Source organism: Cucurbita maxima, unplaced genomic scaffold, assembly GCF_002738345.1.
Source record: "Cucurbita maxima cultivar Rimu unplaced genomic scaffold, Cmax_1.0 Cma_Scf00025, whole genome shotgun sequence".
Lineage (NCBI taxonomy): Eukaryota > Viridiplantae > Streptophyta > Magnoliopsida > Cucurbitales > Cucurbitaceae > Cucurbita > Cucurbita maxima.
The window spans coordinates 2575723-2596003 of NW_019272041.1; the positions used below are offsets into that span (position 1 = coordinate 2575723).

At 36.1% G+C, this 20281-nt stretch overlaps 2 protein-coding genes and 1 long non-coding RNA gene across 7 annotated transcripts; 1 reads left to right on the forward strand and 2 right to left on the reverse strand.

Moving 5' to 3' along the window:
• Positions 1 to 6180: 6180 nt before the first annotated feature.
• LOC111498597 (ABC transporter G family member 22-like) lies at positions 6181 to 12941 on the forward strand. 5 transcript variants are annotated; one of them, XM_023149892.1, is made up of 11 exons: positions 6181 to 6855; positions 8655 to 8725; positions 9352 to 9587; positions 9697 to 9852; positions 9949 to 10132; positions 10213 to 10521; positions 10761 to 11048; positions 11190 to 11474; positions 11578 to 11707; positions 11753 to 11883; positions 11946 to 12009. In XM_023149892.1, the coding sequence occupies exons 1-11, from the start codon at positions 6471 to 6473 to the stop codon at positions 11952 to 11954; spliced, it is 2184 nt and encodes a 727-aa protein (XP_023005660.1). In that variant the 5' UTR covers positions 6181 to 6470; the 3' UTR covers positions 11955 to 12009. The 5 variants fall into 5 exon arrangements, with proteins under 5 accessions (XP_023005660.1, XP_023005659.1, XP_023005657.1 ...); XM_023149889.1 differs by lacking the exons at positions 11753 to 11883; positions 11946 to 12009 and adding an exon at positions 12239 to 12941 and having other exon boundaries at positions 6199 to 6325; positions 6451 to 6855; positions 11578 to 11685; XM_023149890.1 differs by lacking the exons at positions 11753 to 11883; positions 11946 to 12009 and adding an exon at positions 12239 to 12941 and having other exon boundaries at positions 6199 to 6325; positions 6455 to 6855; positions 11578 to 11685.
• LOC111498607 lies at positions 8966 to 10246 on the reverse strand. The gene is made up of 4 exons (XR_002720814.1): positions 10155 to 10246; positions 9929 to 10091; positions 9429 to 9548; positions 8966 to 9331 (listed from the first exon to the last, which is right to left on the reverse strand). It is a non-coding gene; the product is annotated as an uncharacterized LOC111498607 (long non-coding RNA).
• LOC111498600 (prolycopene isomerase, chloroplastic) lies at positions 12136 to 19071 on the reverse strand. Its single transcript, XM_023149900.1, has 14 exons — positions 18236 to 19071; positions 16734 to 16940; positions 16542 to 16641; positions 16147 to 16229; positions 15965 to 16021; positions 15739 to 15891; positions 15057 to 15135; positions 14782 to 14930; positions 14555 to 14689; positions 13903 to 14016; positions 13520 to 13630; positions 13329 to 13437; positions 12943 to 13053; positions 12136 to 12787 (listed from the first exon to the last, which is right to left on the reverse strand). Exons 1-13 carry the CDS (start codon positions 18740 to 18742, stop codon positions 12980 to 12982), a joined length of 1878 nt encoding a protein of 625 aa, XP_023005668.1. The 5' UTR covers positions 18743 to 19071; the 3' UTR covers positions 12136 to 12787; positions 12943 to 12979.
• Positions 19072 to 20281: the final 1210 nt, after the last annotated feature.

A 20281-nucleotide genomic window follows, 5' to 3' on the forward strand; every position in this document is an offset into this window, starting at 1 on the left:
GTTATGAGCTTTCTATTCATATTGATTGATTTATTCTTGAGAGACTGTCAAAGTTTGTAGAAGTTGTTAAGATAATTAAGCTTGCATACTCGATTGGTTAAAACATATACCTTCAATCATATGGTCAAACGTTCAAATCACTCCACTTTTATCCATTAATTTATTCTTGAGAGACTCGTCAAAGTTTTCAGCACTTTTGAATGTGTATTTATGCACCTCGTTTATTTTGTTTCAGGTAATATTCACTTCAGTAAAAAAGTAAAAGGTGAATACGTGTTCAAAGATAAAAAGGGCGCTATTGTAAGTATCAATATCATAATCTCAAGCTCTTATCTGAATCTGAATATTGATGAACACTTTTCAGTTTTAATCCTATATTTACCTCCACAACCAAGGGCACTTCTCTTTCAATCATGGTTGGCTTAAATACATGACTCTTTTTTGTTGGCTAAATTAAATAGCGCATGATCTCCGACCTAACACTGTTTTTCATCTTTCCTTCTCCTTTTCCACACAACTGAACTGATACCCTTTTTTTTTTTTGTTAACTTTTCAATAACATTGTTACAGTTAGCTTTTCCCTTCGTTTTCAAGCTTTCTTTCCAGGTGATGAAAGTGGGAGAAGGTAATGGAAAGTTGTCTAGTCACCCCACCAACCACTGTCACCTTCTAACCAGTTGCCTTTCTATTTGTCAATTTTAAGTCATGCAGCACCATGTGAGCCATTTTGTTGCTGTTTCTTGCCTCCATATCATTATAAAATTTTCACCTTTAATGCAAACAGATGGACAAAGCAGTGCTGTGGCTACTGAGGTTTGATATCAATTTCTATCTCTGAATGGTTAGGAGTCACGGACCTCTACAATGGTATGATATTGTCCACTTTTAAGCATAAACTCCTGTGGCTTTCCTTTGGGATTCTCCAAAATGTTTCATGTCAAATGGAGATGTATTCCTTATAAACTCATGATTATTCCTTAAATTACCCAATGTGGAACTCCCTCCCAACAATCCTCCCCTCGAACAAAGTACAATATAGAGCCTCTCCTGAGGCCTACGGAGCCCCCGAACAACCTCTCCTTAATCAAGACTCGACTCCTTCTCTAGAGCCCTCGAACAAAGTACATCTTTTATTCGACACTTAGTCACTTTTGACTACACCTTCTAGGCTCACAACTTCTTTGTTCAATATTAGAGTATTCTGTTTACATGGCTAAGTTAAGGGCATGACTCTAATACCATGTTAGGAATCACGGACCTCCACAATGGTATATGATATTGTCCACTTTGAGCATAATTTCTCATGGGTTTGCTTTGAGCTTTCCCAAAAATCCTCATACTAATGGAGACGTATTCCTTCCTTGCAAAATTCCATGATCATTCCTTAAATTAGCCAACGTGGGATTCTCTCCCAACAATCCTCAACATGAATGACCTACGAAACAATAAGAACAAGCATGATACAAATCAAGAGCTACGAAACAATACCTATAACACTAAATTGAAAGACCTTGACTTCATAGCTAGCTTAGTTCAATGGTTTTCCTCATAGAATATCCTTCTCTAATGATCTTGTTAGCAGCACAGCAGGAATTTCCAGCCTATTTCCTCCTTGGTTGGTGCTTCCAAGTCCACACTTGGCATGCGGATGATGATGCCTCCTCTTTGGCCTTTGCATATGATAAGTCAAGTAAGTCCCACCTAAAAGTTGATTTATATCTTAACTTTCTAATCTTTTTTCTTCCCTTTGTCGTATAATAAATGGCTGGATATTGCTCTATATTGTGATCATTATCTCTTTATTTTCTTGCTATTTACATATTCCTAGTGTATTTATATAGCTGGTTGGCACTCGATTGTCAATTTTTCATAATTAGGTGTGCAATTAAGTAGTCAAACCCACCTACTAGGACAAGAGAGGAGATTCGAGAAACATAAACCAGTTCAAAATTGATTGAGTTTTGTCCTATGTGGCAAATTTTCATCGATTAGATTGCTAGAAATAGGTTCGGTTATTGATTTGGCATCAACCCTTTACGCCAAACTATGGTAGTTAAAGCGATCGAATATAACTTTGAATAAGTCTTTTATTTGCCTAATTTTTCAAGTAGGACTTGAATTTAATTTATTTATTTATTTTTGTTGAAGTTGAATATTGCTTGATATATTCTTTAAGTTAAATGGAGATTAATAATTACATGCTTCTAAGTTCAAATTACTGTCTATTTGAAATTATTATTCAAAAGTTCATTGAACTTTTATTCTTAAAAATATGAAAAGAAAACATAGTATATTTATTAAAATTGAATTAATATTTTAAAAAAATGGAAAGGAAAGAAAAGAAAAATGACTTTAAACCTAAATATCAAGTTTGACAATTGGGCAAGCTTCGAAGTGATTGATTCCTCTAAAAAAACAATTTAGTGCTTTTTAATTAATACAAAAATAAAATAAAATATAAATAAATAAATAAATAAATAATACAGGTATTGTATTAAATAGTCAAATCTTGATAATGAAAAAAAAAAAAAAAAACATTCATATTTTTTGGGGAAAAAGAAAAAGGATGTGAGCAAATGTCCCATCATGCGTGATCTATAAGTCCACGTGGAGGAACTACGTGTCAAACGCATATCCTTGTGCCACCTGTCGTTGATTTTGCAGTGATGACTCACAACCAATCAACCTAGTTTAGCTGTCACTTAATAACTCGCTCCTTCTGATCCTAAAACGTGGCAAGAGAATGACGGGGCAGCTGGCATCCTTTTTTTTTCTCTTTTATATTTTGTTATTAGAATTTGAAAAGACAAAAAAGTTAATAGTTTTAGTAGAAGTTAATGCTCAATATGTTTCAATTGGGGGGTTTTTTGGTAATTGCATGGAGTATTTATATATATATTTTGAAAATATTTGTTTAAATCTCTAACTTCGTTTCTAGGCTTTTATTTTTATTTTTTGACTTTTAAGTTTATTTTTTATTTTTATTGTTTGGAATATATATATATTTTTATTTTTGGTAGTGATTAAATTTATGAAATTAATTCAATGGCTTATATGTCTTAAATTTCTTAATTATGTAGTTGTAAATAGGCCGAGACAAAACAATCCAAAAAAAAAAAAAAGGTTTACAACGTCGATTAACAGGCCAACATAGTCAATTCTATGTTCTAGAGCAACCTCTATTGAGTATGTACACCTAAGTCGAAGCAGCTGTTCTCCAAAGACACAAGTCTCTACAAAGTCACAACACCATAAAAGATAAAAAAAAAAATATTAGAAAAATATTAATTACCGTGACTAGATAGACAAAACATGTAGGTATCGATTTAAAACTTTTTGAAGTATAGAAACTAAATTGATACGATCAAGAATTTATAAATCAATCTTATAATTTAAATAAAAAATTAACCCTTTAAATATGTTAGCTTAGATTCATTGTTCAATTTATTTATGTAAATCAGTTAAAGTATATGAATTTAGATTTTTTTAATTAAGCTAATAAACTCAAATTCAATGAAATTAAGAGCTAAATATCTCATTATTTATTAATAGGTTTATATTTATATTAACAGAAGTTCTTACATAAATATATATTTTCATAAAAAAATTATATGATAAATTAAATATAAAATGGGATGAAAATTTAAAAATAAAAAATAAAAAAAAAATAAAAAGGAGGGGCCAATGACGGAGAAGAAAGTCACATCCCTGTCACGTGGTATTACCTAAGGACTCGGGCACCGCCTCTCATCTCTTTAGATTTTTCCATTAAAAAATTATATATATTTATTTATTTTCAAAATTCCGATTTTTATTTTTTTTCTATTTTAAAAATTTTGTTTTTGAGTTTATACAAATTAATTAATTAATTTGGTCATTGTCAATGTTCTCCCTTACAGCCGTCTCTAATTAATATGATCGGGACCCTTCTTTAAAAAAAAAAAAAAATTAATTTTGATATTAATAATTTCATATACGGTTCATGACGGTATATAAAACATAAACCGATGTACTATATCATATAAGATTCAAATATTTAGTCTTTTAATCGAGAGTATATTCCTACATCAACTAATTAAACTATATTTAGTTGACAAATTTTAATTTAAGTAAATAAAAAATAAAAAATATCATATATTCTATGCAATAATTACAAATAATCAAATCCAAACTTTTAAAATTATATTACTTAAAACAAAACTAATTTTATGATTTTTTTTTATATTATATATATATATATAGGGATAGTTTAAGAATGATAAGAAGTTGTACTCCAAAATTCTCATCATAAATATGTATATTTAAAAAAATTAATATTGATTTATAATCAATTAATTATTTATAATACGACAAACTGACATCAATTAATTAATTGAGATTATTGATTAATTGTTGTTATTTAGTTTATTTTTATTAAGTCAATTAAATTTTGATTCTATTTTTTTTTTTTATTAGCAAAAAATTTAGATTTTTGAACGATGAATATTAATAATTATTTTTAAACAAATAATTTATAAAAAAAAAACATAATAAACATAAATAATAATAAAAAATAACAAAGAAAATAAATACATTTAGAAGTTGAGAGTTAGAAGATAATATGGGAGATTAAAGAGGGAGAGGTTTGTGTTTAATGATTAATGGATAAGATCCTAATCACACAAATATTTAATACTTAAATCATTTTGTATATCTAAAGGAATAATATTTTGAAATTCAAAAAAAAAAAAAAAAAATCATCAATTTAGAGCCCGAGGGTGAGCGGTATTAAGTTGCTTACCTAATGGTCGAGATTACCTGTCTTATTCAATTTAGCTATATTTAGGTGGACGAAAAAGTTATAGTTTTTCCTACCAGTTTTATGATCGTTTTAATTTAAAACTTTACAAACGTTGATTTTTTTTTTTAATATTACAGATATTTTTCAATATTTGCATATCGATAACTAAAAACTCGAGTAAGTTACAAGTAACCGTTTTTTTTTTCTTTTTTTCGAGTTTTAAAATATAACAATTTTTAGGGTTATTTAAAATGATGAACATTCATAGTATTAAAAGTTTGGTTGAATTCCTTTGTGTAGAGGTAATGTAATATAGCAAAGAATGGCCTCACATTTGGTCACCAAAAAGGTCTTCAAACTCAAACAAAAATTTGATTCTTTTGGCCTTAAATTCATCAAGCAATGCATGAGTTCTTCAAACACTTCATTAATGTGAAAAGCTTTTCCCTTAATTGGACTAAAAACCCTAATTTACAAAGCAAAATGACGCCCACAAAAAACTCGTGTCATCGTAACATTGATACATACGTATTTGCTAAACACGTGTTTATGTTCCCCATGTTTGAGTGTTTTTTCAATTTGGTCCTTCCGGTTAAAAGTGATTGATGGTAAACGAAAGAAGAGGAATCGCATTATTTCTAAGAACAATAGTCGAAATATTTACGAGATTTTTAGAAACCCAGATGAATGATAACAAAAAGATATTTTAATTGACTTAATGATAAGACAATCTTAATCCTCAACTAACATACAAGTTTTTGTTGGAGCAACAACCCTTGAATGGAAGAAATTAACATTTTTTTTATATAAAATTTAGACCAAAATCAAGAGATGAGGTTAGAATTAGATTATCAGAGATCTAGAAACAAGATTTAAAACCTTGAAAACGTTATTCTAGATTAAATCACTCCACCAACCAATAAATGAAGCTATCTCTTAAGATCATAGATCTAGAAATCTTGTTATAGATCAAATCATGAAGTCGAACTTGCGACTGGATAAAAACAAAATTGAGAATATATATATAACTAGAATGACTAAATTGAAAAACAAACGTTGCGTAAGATATTGTACCAAACGCAATGTACATGCATTTATTTTCCTATTAAGGAGGGTTCGTTCCACAGAAATTGCTTGAAAATGAAATTGATTTCTCAAGAATGCGAAAAAAATACGAAACTTTGGAACACGTGTACGGTAAGATGGTAGGGTTGTTTTGAGAATGATTGGTGCTTGGTGAGATAAGGTGCAAAATGTCTCACCTTTCATTATTAGAAAAAGAAAAGGAAAAAAGACTTCCTTAAAAAAACATACAATTTCTAAAGTCTAGTAACATCAAATATGGGATATTAGGCACAGTTGTTATATACCATAAAACATAAGGGTATTTTCGGTACTAAAAAAACAAACTATTCCCTCTTCTAACGACTCTTTATATAAGAAGTGAATGAGCACCATTGAAGGTGCAATAGATTGAGCCAACTCTTTCTCTCTCTAAGGCTCTTCACTTCTGAATCTCCACTCTCCTTCAACATCACCAAAAAGGTATGGTCAATATGAACTATGAATTTTCTTTCACAATGGCGAATTGTCAAACCATTACTCTTAATCATTACACATTCATCATAGCATATGTGTGTGTGTGTGTGTGTGTGTGTGACATGACTTAGATAGGAAGGTTGGAGACGACATGGAGAAAACAAGTTCGTTAGGATTGGCTAGGACGAAATCCGATCAACTGTTGGAGAAGGTGACAGCAGCATTCAAGTCACCGACGTCGAGCAGAGAGGCAAATGGGGTGGTGGGGGAGAGTGGTAGCTCGACGTTGTCAAGGAAGCCGAGCAAGCAGACGCTGACAGCTCCTTCACCGGGGTGTGGCAGTGGCAGTGGTCGAAACACACACATCAGGAAGTCTAGGAGTGCACAACTGAAGCTGGATTTGGATGACTTGGGCAGTGGTGCAGCCCTGAGTAGAGCTTCAAGTGCTAGCTTGGGCTTGTCATTCTCCTTCACTGGCTTCACACTGCCACCTGATGAAATTGCTGATTCCAAGACATTTAGTGATGAAGATATACGTAAGTAATTCTTCTAGAGCATGACTTTGTTCTATAAATTCTACGATTGCCTTCGAGTTCTAAAAGATATACGTGTCGGTGTATAGTATAGCTATTTGCACAGAAAGAAATTTAGTTGATAATTTAGAATGGAATCCACAGAAACAAGAACACAAACGAATACTCATGAAACAAAATTCTTCAAATACAATACAAACTGCTAATTTTCGAAGATTAGTTTCGTTTTCTTCGTCATCTACTTTCTTTTATGTTCTTCACGTTCTCTTCCTACTTTTTCAATATGGTTCACACAATGTGTTTGGTAAAGGAAGATGAGAGACCGTTGGGCTATGGGTCCCGTTTTTCTGAACCCCGTTTTTGTTTGGTAAAGAGAAAGTGTCATGGTTTCGCTTACAATGGGAAAGCTAAATATAGTTGTGGCAATAAAAGTACTCAAATCTTGTGGTTATATGCTTGACCTTCTGCCTCTGTATTCTATTGAAGCATGGGAAGATAAGCCTTAAAAGAGTGACTGTCATATCCTCATACCAATTTAACAATCATAATACTTTTTTAATGTTCTTTTCTGTACTTTTGGCTCTATAGTCTATTATTAAAAATCCCCCCAAATTCAAGTACTTGAAGTACAATTTTGGAGTTTACAGCATTCAATCTTTCCATCTAAAGATTCTTGACGAGGAACAATGAAGTAGAGTATTTTTGTGAGATCCCACATCGGTTGGAGAGGGGAATGAAGCATTCCTTAAAAGGGTGTGAAAACCTCTCCCTAGTAGATGCGTTTTAAAACTTTGAGGGGAAGCCCTTGAAGGGAAATCACAAAGAGGATAATGTCTACTAGTGGTGGGTTTGGGCTATTACAAATGGTATCAGAGCCAGACATCGGGCGGTGTGCCAGCGAGGATGTTGGGCCCTCAAGGGGGGTGAATTGTGAGATCTAACATCGATTGAGGGGGGTGAGAAACGTAGTATTTCTTATAAGGGTGTGGAAACCTCTCCCTAGTAGACGTGTTTTAAAATCTTGAGATAACCCTTTTACTTTTAAAACTCTATTGCTGCAACAGAACCAGTAATTTGCTTGGCTTGCATTTTCTCTCTGTTTTCTCTTCTTCCTTTTTTTGTTTTTTTTTTTTTTGGTGGGGGTTGATTTGGCCTTATCTGGGACACTTATGCTTCTTTGTCTGGTAATAGATACCAAACTTGTGAAGGAAAGGCTATTAGGTGGTACTAATAATCAAATCGGCAGACTGACTAGGGCCCATGTGTGTTATTATTGAAAGAAAAGTTCAATCATTGAAGACTTCAATTTCATATTTGTAGACTCACCCTCAAATTCCTTTACCTACCTTTGACTCCTTCCCAGTATATCCAATTGACATTATTTACTCTTTCTGACTCTTCTATAGATGATTATTTTCGAACGTTTCAGGCTGCTTCCAATCCTTTTAGTCCTTTGTTAGCTGCCGAAAACTATTATTAGGACATTACGTGTGTGTTAGTCACTAGGTAAGGAGTTGGTTACAAAGAAAGTGAATCAGCAAGGACATATGCAATCAATGGTTTACTTAGTAAGGCTTGAGTTCTACTCAGAAGTGAGAGGTCTAAGTTCCTCAAACTACTTGGGGTGTTTTTTTTAATATCTTTCTCTCTGTATGGTGTTTTCTTTTCAACTTTAATCATTTCCAATAGAAGTTGGCTTCTCATAAAAGAAAATAATGGTAGTTCTACATTTCAAGAAAGAAGTATCTTGGGGTAAATTCCTGCTTCAACCATCTAACGTTTATATGCATATAATATAACAGCAGAGGATGTACAAGCAGGAACACGGAAGGCCAGATTTCAAACAGAACCAACCATGCCTATTCATCTCAAGGTAAATAAAGTGTAATTTCACCATTGAAATCAAGTGATTCTCCCCAATACATGGCCACCTAATCTTTGATGACCAAAAACAAAAAAGAAAAAAAACGAGTGTTCAAAGTTGTATGTTCTGTTTTTCTGATGTCAAATGAATTATGGCTATCTATTTGGACAGGCAAAAACAGGGAGATTGATGTAGAGATTAAAGCACAATCCCCATAGAACATGGCTAAGCTAGCATGCAAATTATAGCATGGTCAGGTTCAGTCTTGTACAAAGTTTCATTTTATATCACCATTCATGTACAAGACTCATCCCATCTTTCAACCCAACTGGGAGAACAAAATAAGAACCAGAAAGATAAAATAAAAAACTTGAAAGGATAATTGTCCTCCTGGAATCTTAGACAAGCCTGATAGTTAGAAAACATTGAGTTCATGCACGTCAAAAATCAGGTTGTTTAAGGCTCAAAGAAGCTAATCAACGCAAATCACTTTGTAGAGGGAAAGAAGTATACTTTTGGGAAACATAGCCATCTCTAACCTGAGTTGAATATTTGCCCAAAATATGGTGAATAATGATTGTCTGCAACTTTACTGAACTCAGTTCATCCTGTTGTCTGGATGAAAATTTTTGCAGTTCACAGATGTTACTTATAAAGTAATTATAAAAGGATTGCGGACAAATGTGGAGAAAGAGATCCTGAACGGGATTACCGGTTTGGTACACCCAGGCGAAGTTCTGGCCTTAATGGGACCTTCTGGAAGTGGCAAGACAACATTACTCAATCTGCTCGGAGGGCGGCTCATACGATCTACAGTTGGTGGTTCAATTACCTACAATGATCAACCATACAATAAGTTCCTGAAAAGCAGGCAAGAATTCTAGACGAAGTCCACAGTTTACTCTTCAGATTCCAATACTAATGTGGAAAGATTATTAAGAAACATATTATGATCATGACAAAATAAAATGCCATTACAGGATAGGATTCGTGATGCAGGAGGATGTTCTATTTCCCCACTTGACAGTGAAAGAAACATTGAGATATGCAGCTTTGCTACGACTGCCAAGAACATTAACGAAAGAGCAAAAGGAAAAGCGTGCTATGGACATTATCTATGAGCTGGGCCTTGAAAAGTAAAGCTATGCAGCTCTTTCTAACTGAAAAGCATTGAATCATAACATGTTATATTCTTCTGGAATAGACACTCACCAATATAGATCCTACTGCAGGTGCCAGGATACAATGATTGGTGGCTCCTTCGTCCGTGGGGTTTCGGGTGGAGAAAGGCGTCGGGTCTGTATAGGCAATGAGATCTTAATCAACCCCTCTCTCCTCTTCCTTGATGAACCAACCTCAGGCTTGGATTCTACAACTGCATTGAGAATTGTTCAGATATTACATGAGATAGCTGAAGTATATGCACATATATATATACTTTTTTCCTTGGCTGATTAGCTCCAACATAGAATGATTAATCTGTTCTTCCATGGCAGGCTGGGAAGACCGTGGTGACAACGATTCACCAACCATCAAGCAGACTATTCCACAACTTCGACAAGCTAATTCTTCTTGGGAAGGGAAACTTAATCTATTATGGAAAAGCAGCAGAAGCAATGAACTATTTCTCATCTATAGGATGTTCCCCACTTATTGCAATGAATCCTGCTGAGTTCTTGCTTGACCTTGCAAATGGCAACCTCAATGATGTGTCTGTTCCATCAGAGCTAGAGGATAAGGTGCAAGTAGAGAATTCTGAGCCTGACAGTAGGCTTGATAGGCCTTCTCCAGCTCTTGTGCAGGAGGTATGTTTCGGGAAATCAAGCCACATTCTTCACTTCTTTGGCTTTGATTTCAATATGATTATAATCCACTTTGAAATAACCTGATCGTAGTAGAATTTCCACAGCATAATAGAAGATCGTCTGAATTTCATAAAATACGAGTCAAGGCATCCAGTTTTCAATTAGATTGTAATACTTGCAATAATGCGCACTGAAAATGAACGACGATGATTTGATTGGAATGCAATAATTTGAAGCAGTATCTTGTGGAGGCTTACGAGACGAGAGTTGCAGAGAAGGAAAAGAGGAAGATGCTCGCACCTCTAATGCTCGACGAAGAGCTGAAATCGAAGGTGAAGTCTTCGAAAAGGCAATGGGGAGCGAGCTGGTGGGAACAATATTCGATACTGTTCCATAGAGGAATTAAAGAAAGACGCCATGAATACTTCAGCTGGCTGAGAATCACTCAAGTTCTCGCCACCGCCGTTATCTTAGGGTTACTGTGGTGGCGATCGGAAAGTGGCACTCCAAAAGGCTTGCATGACCAGGTAGTTCAACTCCTCCATTGTTGTAGAAACTTTGAAGCTTGAAATCTTAACGATTTACAGAAGCTTCGATTTATTCCGCTCAAGAATTTCACGACATTCAGGCCGTTGCTTGTCTAAATGCTTTCATTTGCATTGTTATAGGCTGGATTGCTGTTCTTCATAGCAGTGTTTTGGGGATTCTTCCCTGTGTTTACAGCAATATTCACATTCCCTCAAGAAAGAGCAATGCTAAACAAAGAAAGAGCGGCTGATATGTACAGATTCAGCGCTTACTTTTTGGCAAGAACCACAAGTGATCTTCCACTTGATCTTTTGTTGCCTATTCTTTTCCTTCTTGTTGTCTACTTCATGGCAGGCCTAAGGCTTAGCGCTGCTCCTTTCTTCCTCACCATGGTCACTGTCTTCCTCTGCATTGTGGCTGCTCAGGTATGCCTTCTTCTTCTTCTTCTTCTTCTTCTTCTTCTTCTTAGGATTGAGCTCATTGGGTTTGCTTGGAGGAGTGATTTGAATGAGTTGTTTCATCATATAGGGCCTTGGCTTGGCTATTGGAGCTACGCTCATGGATGTCAAGAAGGCCACGACTTTAGCCTCGGTCACCGTCATGACCTTCATGCTTGCCGGTGGATTCTTTGTACAAGTACCGTGCTTCTCTTTCATAATATCATTTTGATTTTTGTATTTGAGATTCATTCTACTTTCATCCTTGAATTTTAGTGAAGTTTTAGTTCATATTATCGATGTTAAGCCTAGGTCGACCATAGGAAGTGGAGATGGAAACTGGAAATATAAGTTATTTACCAGTACAGAAACTAAACTTTCACAAGCACGTAAACATTCACTGCATTTGATTCTATTTTGATCTCTATAGCTTTGAGAGTTTAGTTGTTGTCCGGCTTGTCAAAGTAGATCAGGTCTAAAATTTGACTGGCTATTAAGGTAGATCAGGTCTAAACTTGAGAGCTCAGTTGCCGACTGTCAAGGTTAGATCATGTCTAAAATTGAGAGCTCAGTTGTTGTCTGGCTATCAAGGTAGATCAGGTCTAAAAACGTAATTACATAAAGCATATGAACCAAAGTTTAACAAGCATGTAACAAGATGGAATGAGTGATATACTACGAGGCTCGAATTTTAACCTTGAAAACGTTAAGATGTATGGTAAAGTATTCACATATCATATCATTTTTTGCAGAAAGTTCCGGTGTTCGTGTCTTGGATCCGTTTCGTGTCTTTCAACTATCACACATACAAGCTTCTCCTAAAGGTACAGTACAACAACATCCTACCTACCGTAAAGGGTATGAAAATGGACAACGGAGTAGTCGAAGTTACTGCTCTGATCACCATGGCTTTCGGGTATCGTCTCTTAGCTTACATTTCGTTGAGGAGGATGAAACTATCAGGAGTTTAACAGAAACAGAATGCAAAAGATTTTCTGAGGAAGATTTACTACAAGCAATCAGAGCATTGGTTTGCTTGAGCTTGAATCTGAGTTGCAGGGTCTAACAAATAGTAAAAATCTCTATTATGGAAACTCCCTTGGTAATGTACTTACCTTTTGGAGACGGTGATAGCATCGAAGGCTGAACGGGACGTGTTATCGTCGGTACGGCTTGCTCCTGGAGGTGCATCATCTAGCTAGAACATTTAAACAGCTAAATATAGTAGCCTTTAACAGTAGAGGTTTAGTTCCAAATCCATGAACATAAAATGTTGGCGGCACCTTTCTGTTCTTCCTTTTCTACAAGAGAAACATTCAATTCAGAGGTGCTTTTTTGGTACAAACTCGGTTATTTATTCATGAACAGATTGGTTACCGTTACATGAATCATAAATGTATGAATACGACGCTCGCTTCTACTGCTCTATTTATAAGGAACTATAGCAGCTACTTACACAGCAGACCGTGTAAAACATTTACAGCGCCATGAACTCAAGCCAAGGTCCTTAACCAACCAAGTAGCCGAAGAAGAGCAGCATCCAAAATGGGGGACTTCTTTTCAAGCCCTGTCAAAGTAGAAAGCGTTAGGAGGCAGTATAATTCTTGCCAAGCTACGACAAAACTAGATACCATCGAATACCATCGAACGATAGTCGGAACTCAAAGTTATGAGTTGTATAGTTCGTGAAACAAGTAATTCATTTCAGAAATGATGATCACCAAACTAGTTCTGCAAGGTCTCAAAGTTGGGCGAACCTAACTTGCTTGAGCTAAATTCGTTTCGGAAGACTACTCGAGATGGTAAATGATCACCAAATATCTGAAAAAATTGAAAGCTCACCGATATCAGCAGCTACTCGATGCGCACACATCACTCCGGAAAAGGCTACAGCTATTACTCCTTGTCCGGGAAAGCAGCTATCACCGACACAATACAGCCCATCTATACCCTGCAGGTCATCAGTAATGGCCTTTCAGTTGGATGTAAATTAAGCACATAGATAGGAGGTTAGCATTCAATCATAAACTCACAGTTGTATTAAATGGCATTCCAAGTAATCCCTTAGGGGTTCCCCGTGGCATCGGTCCATAGGTACCATTATTACGAGCTAGGAATCGTTTGTGTGTCTTCGGTGTCCCAATCTGTCATCATTTCAGAAATTTTCAGCCAACATAGCCAGGCACCCGAAAGCCATGGCAATTAGAGCAGTAACATGTACTACTATGGATCATTTTAACAAGTTCAATCTTTGTTGAAGCTTACTTCATTTTATTATTTTGATTCGAGTTTCTACGAAACGCACCGGTATTCTGTAAGGAGAGGCGCGGTTTTTAAGTGGTCAAAGTTTCTCAAGCATAGACACTTATAAAAATTAGCAGGATTGTGTAGTAGAGCATTAGAACTAAACATATACCTCCATAAAATCAATAGATGATTTTAAGCCTGGAAATAGTTTCTTCTCAAGTCTAGAAATGATTTCATTTGCAATTTGCTCCTTCTTCTCTTCGTATTCTTTTCTGGAGAGCCCCTGGTTTAGGATGAAACAACTGATCAAATGGAGGGTGAAAAAAAGGCAGATGGAGATTAAATCAAAGTCTAATATAAAAAAACATAACGTGAGATCCCATATCAGTTGGAGAGGGGAATGAAGTATTCCTTATAAGGATGTGAAAACCTTTCCCCAGTAGATGTGTTTTAAAACTATGAGGCCAACGGCAATACGTAACGAGCCAAAGTGAACAATATCTACTAGCGGTGGATTTGGGCTGTTACAAATGATATCAATGTTAGACACCGATCGGTGCAAGACTGTAGTCGGAGTAGGGATAGACCCTCTCCATAGTATACGCATTTTAAAAACCGTGAGACTGACGGCGATACGTAATGGACCAAAGCAGACAATATCTGCTAACGGTGAGTTTGAGCTTGGGCTGTTACACAAAATCTTTGTTGTTTCTTGAACTAGTTTAGGGTGGAAAAAGTCATAACAGATACAAAGAGGGGGACGTCCGAAGCCTAATTTTTTTAAAAAAATTAAAACTATCATTAACAGTTTATATACTCACCTCCCAATCCTCTATGGAAGAAGTGGTAAAAATGTGAAGGATATGACGTCCCTCCGGAGCCAACGATGCATCGAGAACAGTCGGGATGCTCAGAAAGATGCTTCCATATGGCTCCTCTAACCTTCTCCAATCACTCTAATTACAATAACAATAAGAAGGTTTCATAGCAATTCCATAAAAAGTAAATGAAACTGTTGAAAGTTACAGCTAGTAAAAGCATCAGCTACCTCAAGAACAAAGTGGTGACAATCTGTGTCAGGCGGTAGAACCTCAGCTTTCACCCCCATATGAATTGAAAGAAAAGATGGGGCCTTAACATAAAGTTTCTGAAAGTTTTCCTCTTCCTTGGGAAGGTCCACTCCTTTTAACAGCTTTCCTTAAACAAAACAAAGTTCATACATAATCAGTAATTAATAAAATGCTGGTAAGGGGATAAGAGGGAGATGAAACATTCAACGTTGCAATATGATAAATTCTGCTAAAGAATTTGAGAAGAACTAACCAAAGGTATCCCATCTGGTAGCATTTGATACTATAGTTTTAGCAAAGAACTCCCTTCCATCAGACAGCTTCACACCTACCTACAATATAAACCAAGTAATTAAGTTGAACATAACTTGTGAGATCCCACATCGATTGGAGAGGGGAACGAACCATTCTTTATAAGGGTGTGGAAACCTCTCCCTAGCAAACGCGTTTTAAAACCTTAAGGGAAAGCCCAAAGAGGACAATATCTACTAGCGGTGGGCTTGGGCTGTTACAAATGGTATCAGAGCCAGACACCGGGTGATGTGTCAGCGAGGAGGCTAAGCCCCTAAAGGGGGTGAACACGAGGCAGTGTGCCAGCAAGGACGCTGGGCCCCATATGGGGGTGGATTGAGGGGTCCCATATCGAATGGAGAAGGGAACGAGTGTCAACGAGGACGCTGGGCCTTGAAGGGGGGTAAATTGTGAGATCCAACATCAGTTGGAGAGGGGGAACAAAGCATTCTTTAAAGGGCGTGGAAACCTCTCCCTAACAGACGCGTTTTAAAACCTTGAGGGAAAGCTCTGAAGAGAAAGCTCAAAGAGGACAATATCTGCTAACGGTGGGCTTCGGCTGTTACGTAACTCAACTAGCTAAATTATAGATTTCAATCTTCATCCCTTGTTTGTATCATAATATTCTAAAAATAAATACTCACAGCTTTTCCATTTTCGGTTATTATCTTCGTTACGTTAGCTTTATACATTATTGAGCTGCCCTGATCAACGAGACCCTTTGCCAGGGACATTGCAATTCCACCAACACCACCAATAGGGTAGTTTATCCCACCAAAATGCCTGTCACATAAAACCTGAAGCAGACAGCATTCAGCGAAACGAGACAAAATGAAGAAAAACGTCTACCACAAACTCATAAAGCCTTACCATGGCTGCATTTATCATTGGCGTTTGCAAAGCATTCACCGTGCTAACAATAAAACACTGCATAAGCACCGAAAATAAGTTAATTTCAGAAGAAATATATGGAGTATGAAAAGAAACCCTATAATTTATAAAAGACAAAACTTACACCAAATATTCTCAATTAATCAATTCTCTGAGCTCACCTCTGCATCAATAAATGACAATAGACGGGGATCGTTTATGTACTTCCGAGCCACGTCTCCAGCATTTTGAGGCAAGTAGTACGCTGCAATGTGGATACATTTAAATACTTTCAGAATATGTATAACGTTCTGTATATTGTATCCAAGACATCAAAAGATATTGACTGCTTAAAAATGAATAAGCAAGCATTTCTTCTTTGATGTGTTGCTTAAGGGTGAAAATTTTCTTCAACCGACGAGGAAAGATAGATCGAGTGTCACTCCCTCAATGAAGGCAGCGAAAACCCAATTAATAATGGCATATGTTTTGTATTCGTTATTTGTTACCTCAAAACTCTTACTCCTTGGAGAAAGTTTCAAAAATAAAATATAACCAACGAAATAAAAATCATTACCAAGTGTCAGGCATTCAAGAGGCTTCTGAAAGAACTGTCCGAAAAGGTATATCGGCTCCTCCAGCGATTTTAATTCCAATGAGTTTAAAGCATTGAATATCTATCCATGTAAGTAAGTTCATCACGTAAGCCAATCGTTGAGGAGAAAAAAATCAGGAGGAAGATGCAGTCATCTCAATAAAAAAAACTGACCTTCCAACAGGCTCCATAGAATTTGAGGATTCCTTCTCTTTCATGGGGAAAATTGCTAACAAGTTCTTCGATAAATTCACTGTATTCTCGGTGAATCCTTACCGAAAGATTTGTAGGTAGATGGAAATGAACAGTGGTTGGATCGGGAATCACTTGCATCTCACAACCGACAGCTGACAAAGCTTGTGTAATTAAATTTAGATTTCCCTGCCAAAGAATCAATGAGACTACCAACCAAATGACTCAAATTGAAGAGAAAATTACAGCAGAGTTTCCTGGAAATAACTCATGAATGAAAGATGGAAGTTGCACTAACAGACATCAAATATATAAATCAGAAGTGCAAAATGCAGCAACCATCAACCAAATGAAATGAAGTGAGCAAGATATGATCTTTTTTAACAAGCCCAGTGGTCTGAACCAGAAAATCACTCTTCAGATCTTTTAGAAGAGCATTGTAGTATCTAATATACTTCATTGATCTATGCATAGATTTTTTTCTAGAGAGATGTATGTACACATTGATTTCTTTCTAGAGAAATGTGTGTCTATATTTTATATATATGAGTATCCAGGTCAGCTTATGTAACAACCCAAGCCCACCGCTAGCATATATTGTCCTCTTTGGACTTTTCCTTACGGGCTTCCCCTCAAGGATTTAAAAACTTTCACACCCTTATAAGGAATACTTCATTCCCCTCTCTAACCGATGTGGGATCTCACAATCCACCCCCTTGTTGGCACACCGCCCAGTGTCTAGTTCTAATACTATTTGTAATAGCCTAAGCCTACTGCCAGTAGATATTGTCATTTTTGGGATTTTCCTCAAGGTTTTAAAACGTGTCTGATAGGGAGAGGTTTCCACACCCTTATAAGGAATGCTTTGTTCCCCTCTCCAACCGATGCGGGATCTCACAGCTTATGTGCACCTCACAAGACAACCACCTAACCTTACCACATTTAGTTGTTAAGGTAACTCATAGAATATAAATTCTTAGTGCCCATCATTGTTTAAACTCATTTTCTCTAAGCCCTTAATTATTTCCATAACCCTAATTGACCATTAGGCCAACCCATAGTGAGTTTCTCAAATGTATACACACCAACGATCTCTTCATCTTAGCCACGTTCGCATTCACTTTCTCCGTGCTACTTCCCTCGTTCTCTGGTTATAGCTAAGGAACCTAAGTTAACCTTGCTCACTTATATGCTTTCATACTCTTTGAAATTCAATGTAGTAGGTGTACTTACATGGCTCTTCCCATACAATAAAGCTTAAAATCTACTTCTAACAAATGTACACTTCAATCCAGGGATAGATGATTAAGGAGACTAGTTTTTGCCCTTTCAATCACTTTAACAATCAGAGCCACAACATAACTCTCTCTCACTGTATGAACAAACTAAATCAAGAGCATGAACAATCATTCAAACCAAAAGGTAATGGCATGCTTTGTATCTCAATTAAAATGATAAGTAACAACAATAATTAATGAACGAACCTTATCACTGAAACCAAACATTACAGAAGATCCAACATCAAAAGTATAGCCATCCCTCTGATAATAACCAGAGCTCCCACCAGGAATCACATACTTCTCCAAAACCAAGACCTTAGCTCCTTTCACTGCTAATTGAGTAGAAGCAACCAAGCCCCCAATACCTGACCCAATAACAATAGCATCATAATGGCTCTTCTCCTCGCTTCCTCCTGCTGTTCTATCGCCGTCGCTCTCCACATCTTCATCAACGCTCAATACAGATTTTGTCCTCACGATGAACTTTTCACTTCTCAAATTCGCCCCAGAGAAGCCTGTATCAAGAAATTTAGCTTGCCAATTTCTGGGTTTTTGGCATCTGGGTTTGTTCCTATCTACAATTTTTTTGTTACTCAAATGAAAATACAGAGGGGTTTTGCACCCAAAATCCAAGTCAAAATGGGCATTATAAACAGCAGATGGAGAATTAAGCGGCAAACCAAGCATGGAAAGTGAGCGGAGAACAGCCATTTTGATCGTTCCGCTTCGGATTATGAAGAATTCAGTAGTTCAGCTTCGGATTATAAACCAGAGGGAGGGTTTTGATTCGAACCCATGATTCCTTTTGAAGATGAGACAAAATGGGCGTCCGATTGGCTCTTATTTAATCGCAGAACCAAAAATGGAAGTGCGTTTTTCGATGTTTGCTTCGAGTAACTTCAATTGACGGTTGGTGGGGCGGTGGAAATTTGGAACTTCAATTACTTGGCTAGTGGGTAGCAGTGTAATCCACTTTCCTCACCCAGTGTTAATGGCTCAAGTTGAGCAGAGCCATAAATGGATGAGGAATTTCGAATTTGTGGCAAGACTTCCTCGATATTCTCTCAAATTCTCCAAAATCTGAGGAGATTGAATTGGGTTCTTGAAATGGCTGTTGGGTTTGCGGAAAAAAAGGAACCCACTATGGGCTAGCTTAGTTAGTCTAATAGTTGTAGCCTATTTTATCAGAACAAAAGGGCTGAGCTAGGGACTTCCTTTCGAATAGAGAAGCTAACTGAGCAGGGCGCAAGCGATCGACTAATCAAGGAGCTATCCTCGCAGCAAAGGGCGCTGATAGCGGAGTTTCACCGCTTGTGGAACAAGAAACTGAGCTCCAAGAGCACACTACTGGAAGAAAGAGCACCGAAAGCTATACCATTCAGTCTGCTCTTCTTGTTCGTTGAGTTTGGTTTCATGTTCACTGGTCAGGATAAGATAAGCAGGCGGGTTTGACTGACGCATTAATAACTAAAATCTCATAAAATTTAAATATTTAAACATTTTTAAATGAGGAACTACTCATAAAACTCTCATATTAATAATTAAATCTTATAAAATTTAAATATCAATCATTCTTAAACCAAAATGCATCACTAATCTCGGTTACAATTACTAAATATTATTAGTTTTTGTAAAAATAAGGTTAGGTTGGGTTAAAATCTATTCATTTTCGTTAAGTTTTAAACTGTGATATTTTTAATAAAATTTAAGGTTTACGGGTATTATTGAAACAAAACTCATAATTTAGACATATTTTCTTTCCTTTAGCGTTAAACACTCGCCAGTTTGGACAACATCCGTGTCTACTCAAATTGGTCCCTAATTAGGTACTTGTTCAAAAATGAAATAACATTTAGGTACAACTTGGCTTGCTTAGCCTAAGCCTTTTCTTATATTATCTAAAAGAAAGTTAGCTCACTTTATTGTTGATTAGTCACATGCAATGTGACAAAGACCCTTTATATTTAGTCTAATAGGTGGTCGTTCGATCTAATTTGATAACCATCTATCTTTAATTTTTAACATCATGAATAAACCAAGACCATATCTGAATGAGAGCAATCTTAAAGATAAAATGATTAAAAAATTATTCAATGAATTGAAATTCATTATCTATACCAACAAAGTACACATTCCTCTTCGATCATTCAATCATAGCAATTCTATAGTCAAGCTTACTGTGCTTTGAAGAATTGTATCTTAGTGTTCAAATGCATGTGAGTAAGAACAAATAATGCTATAAGGTCTCCT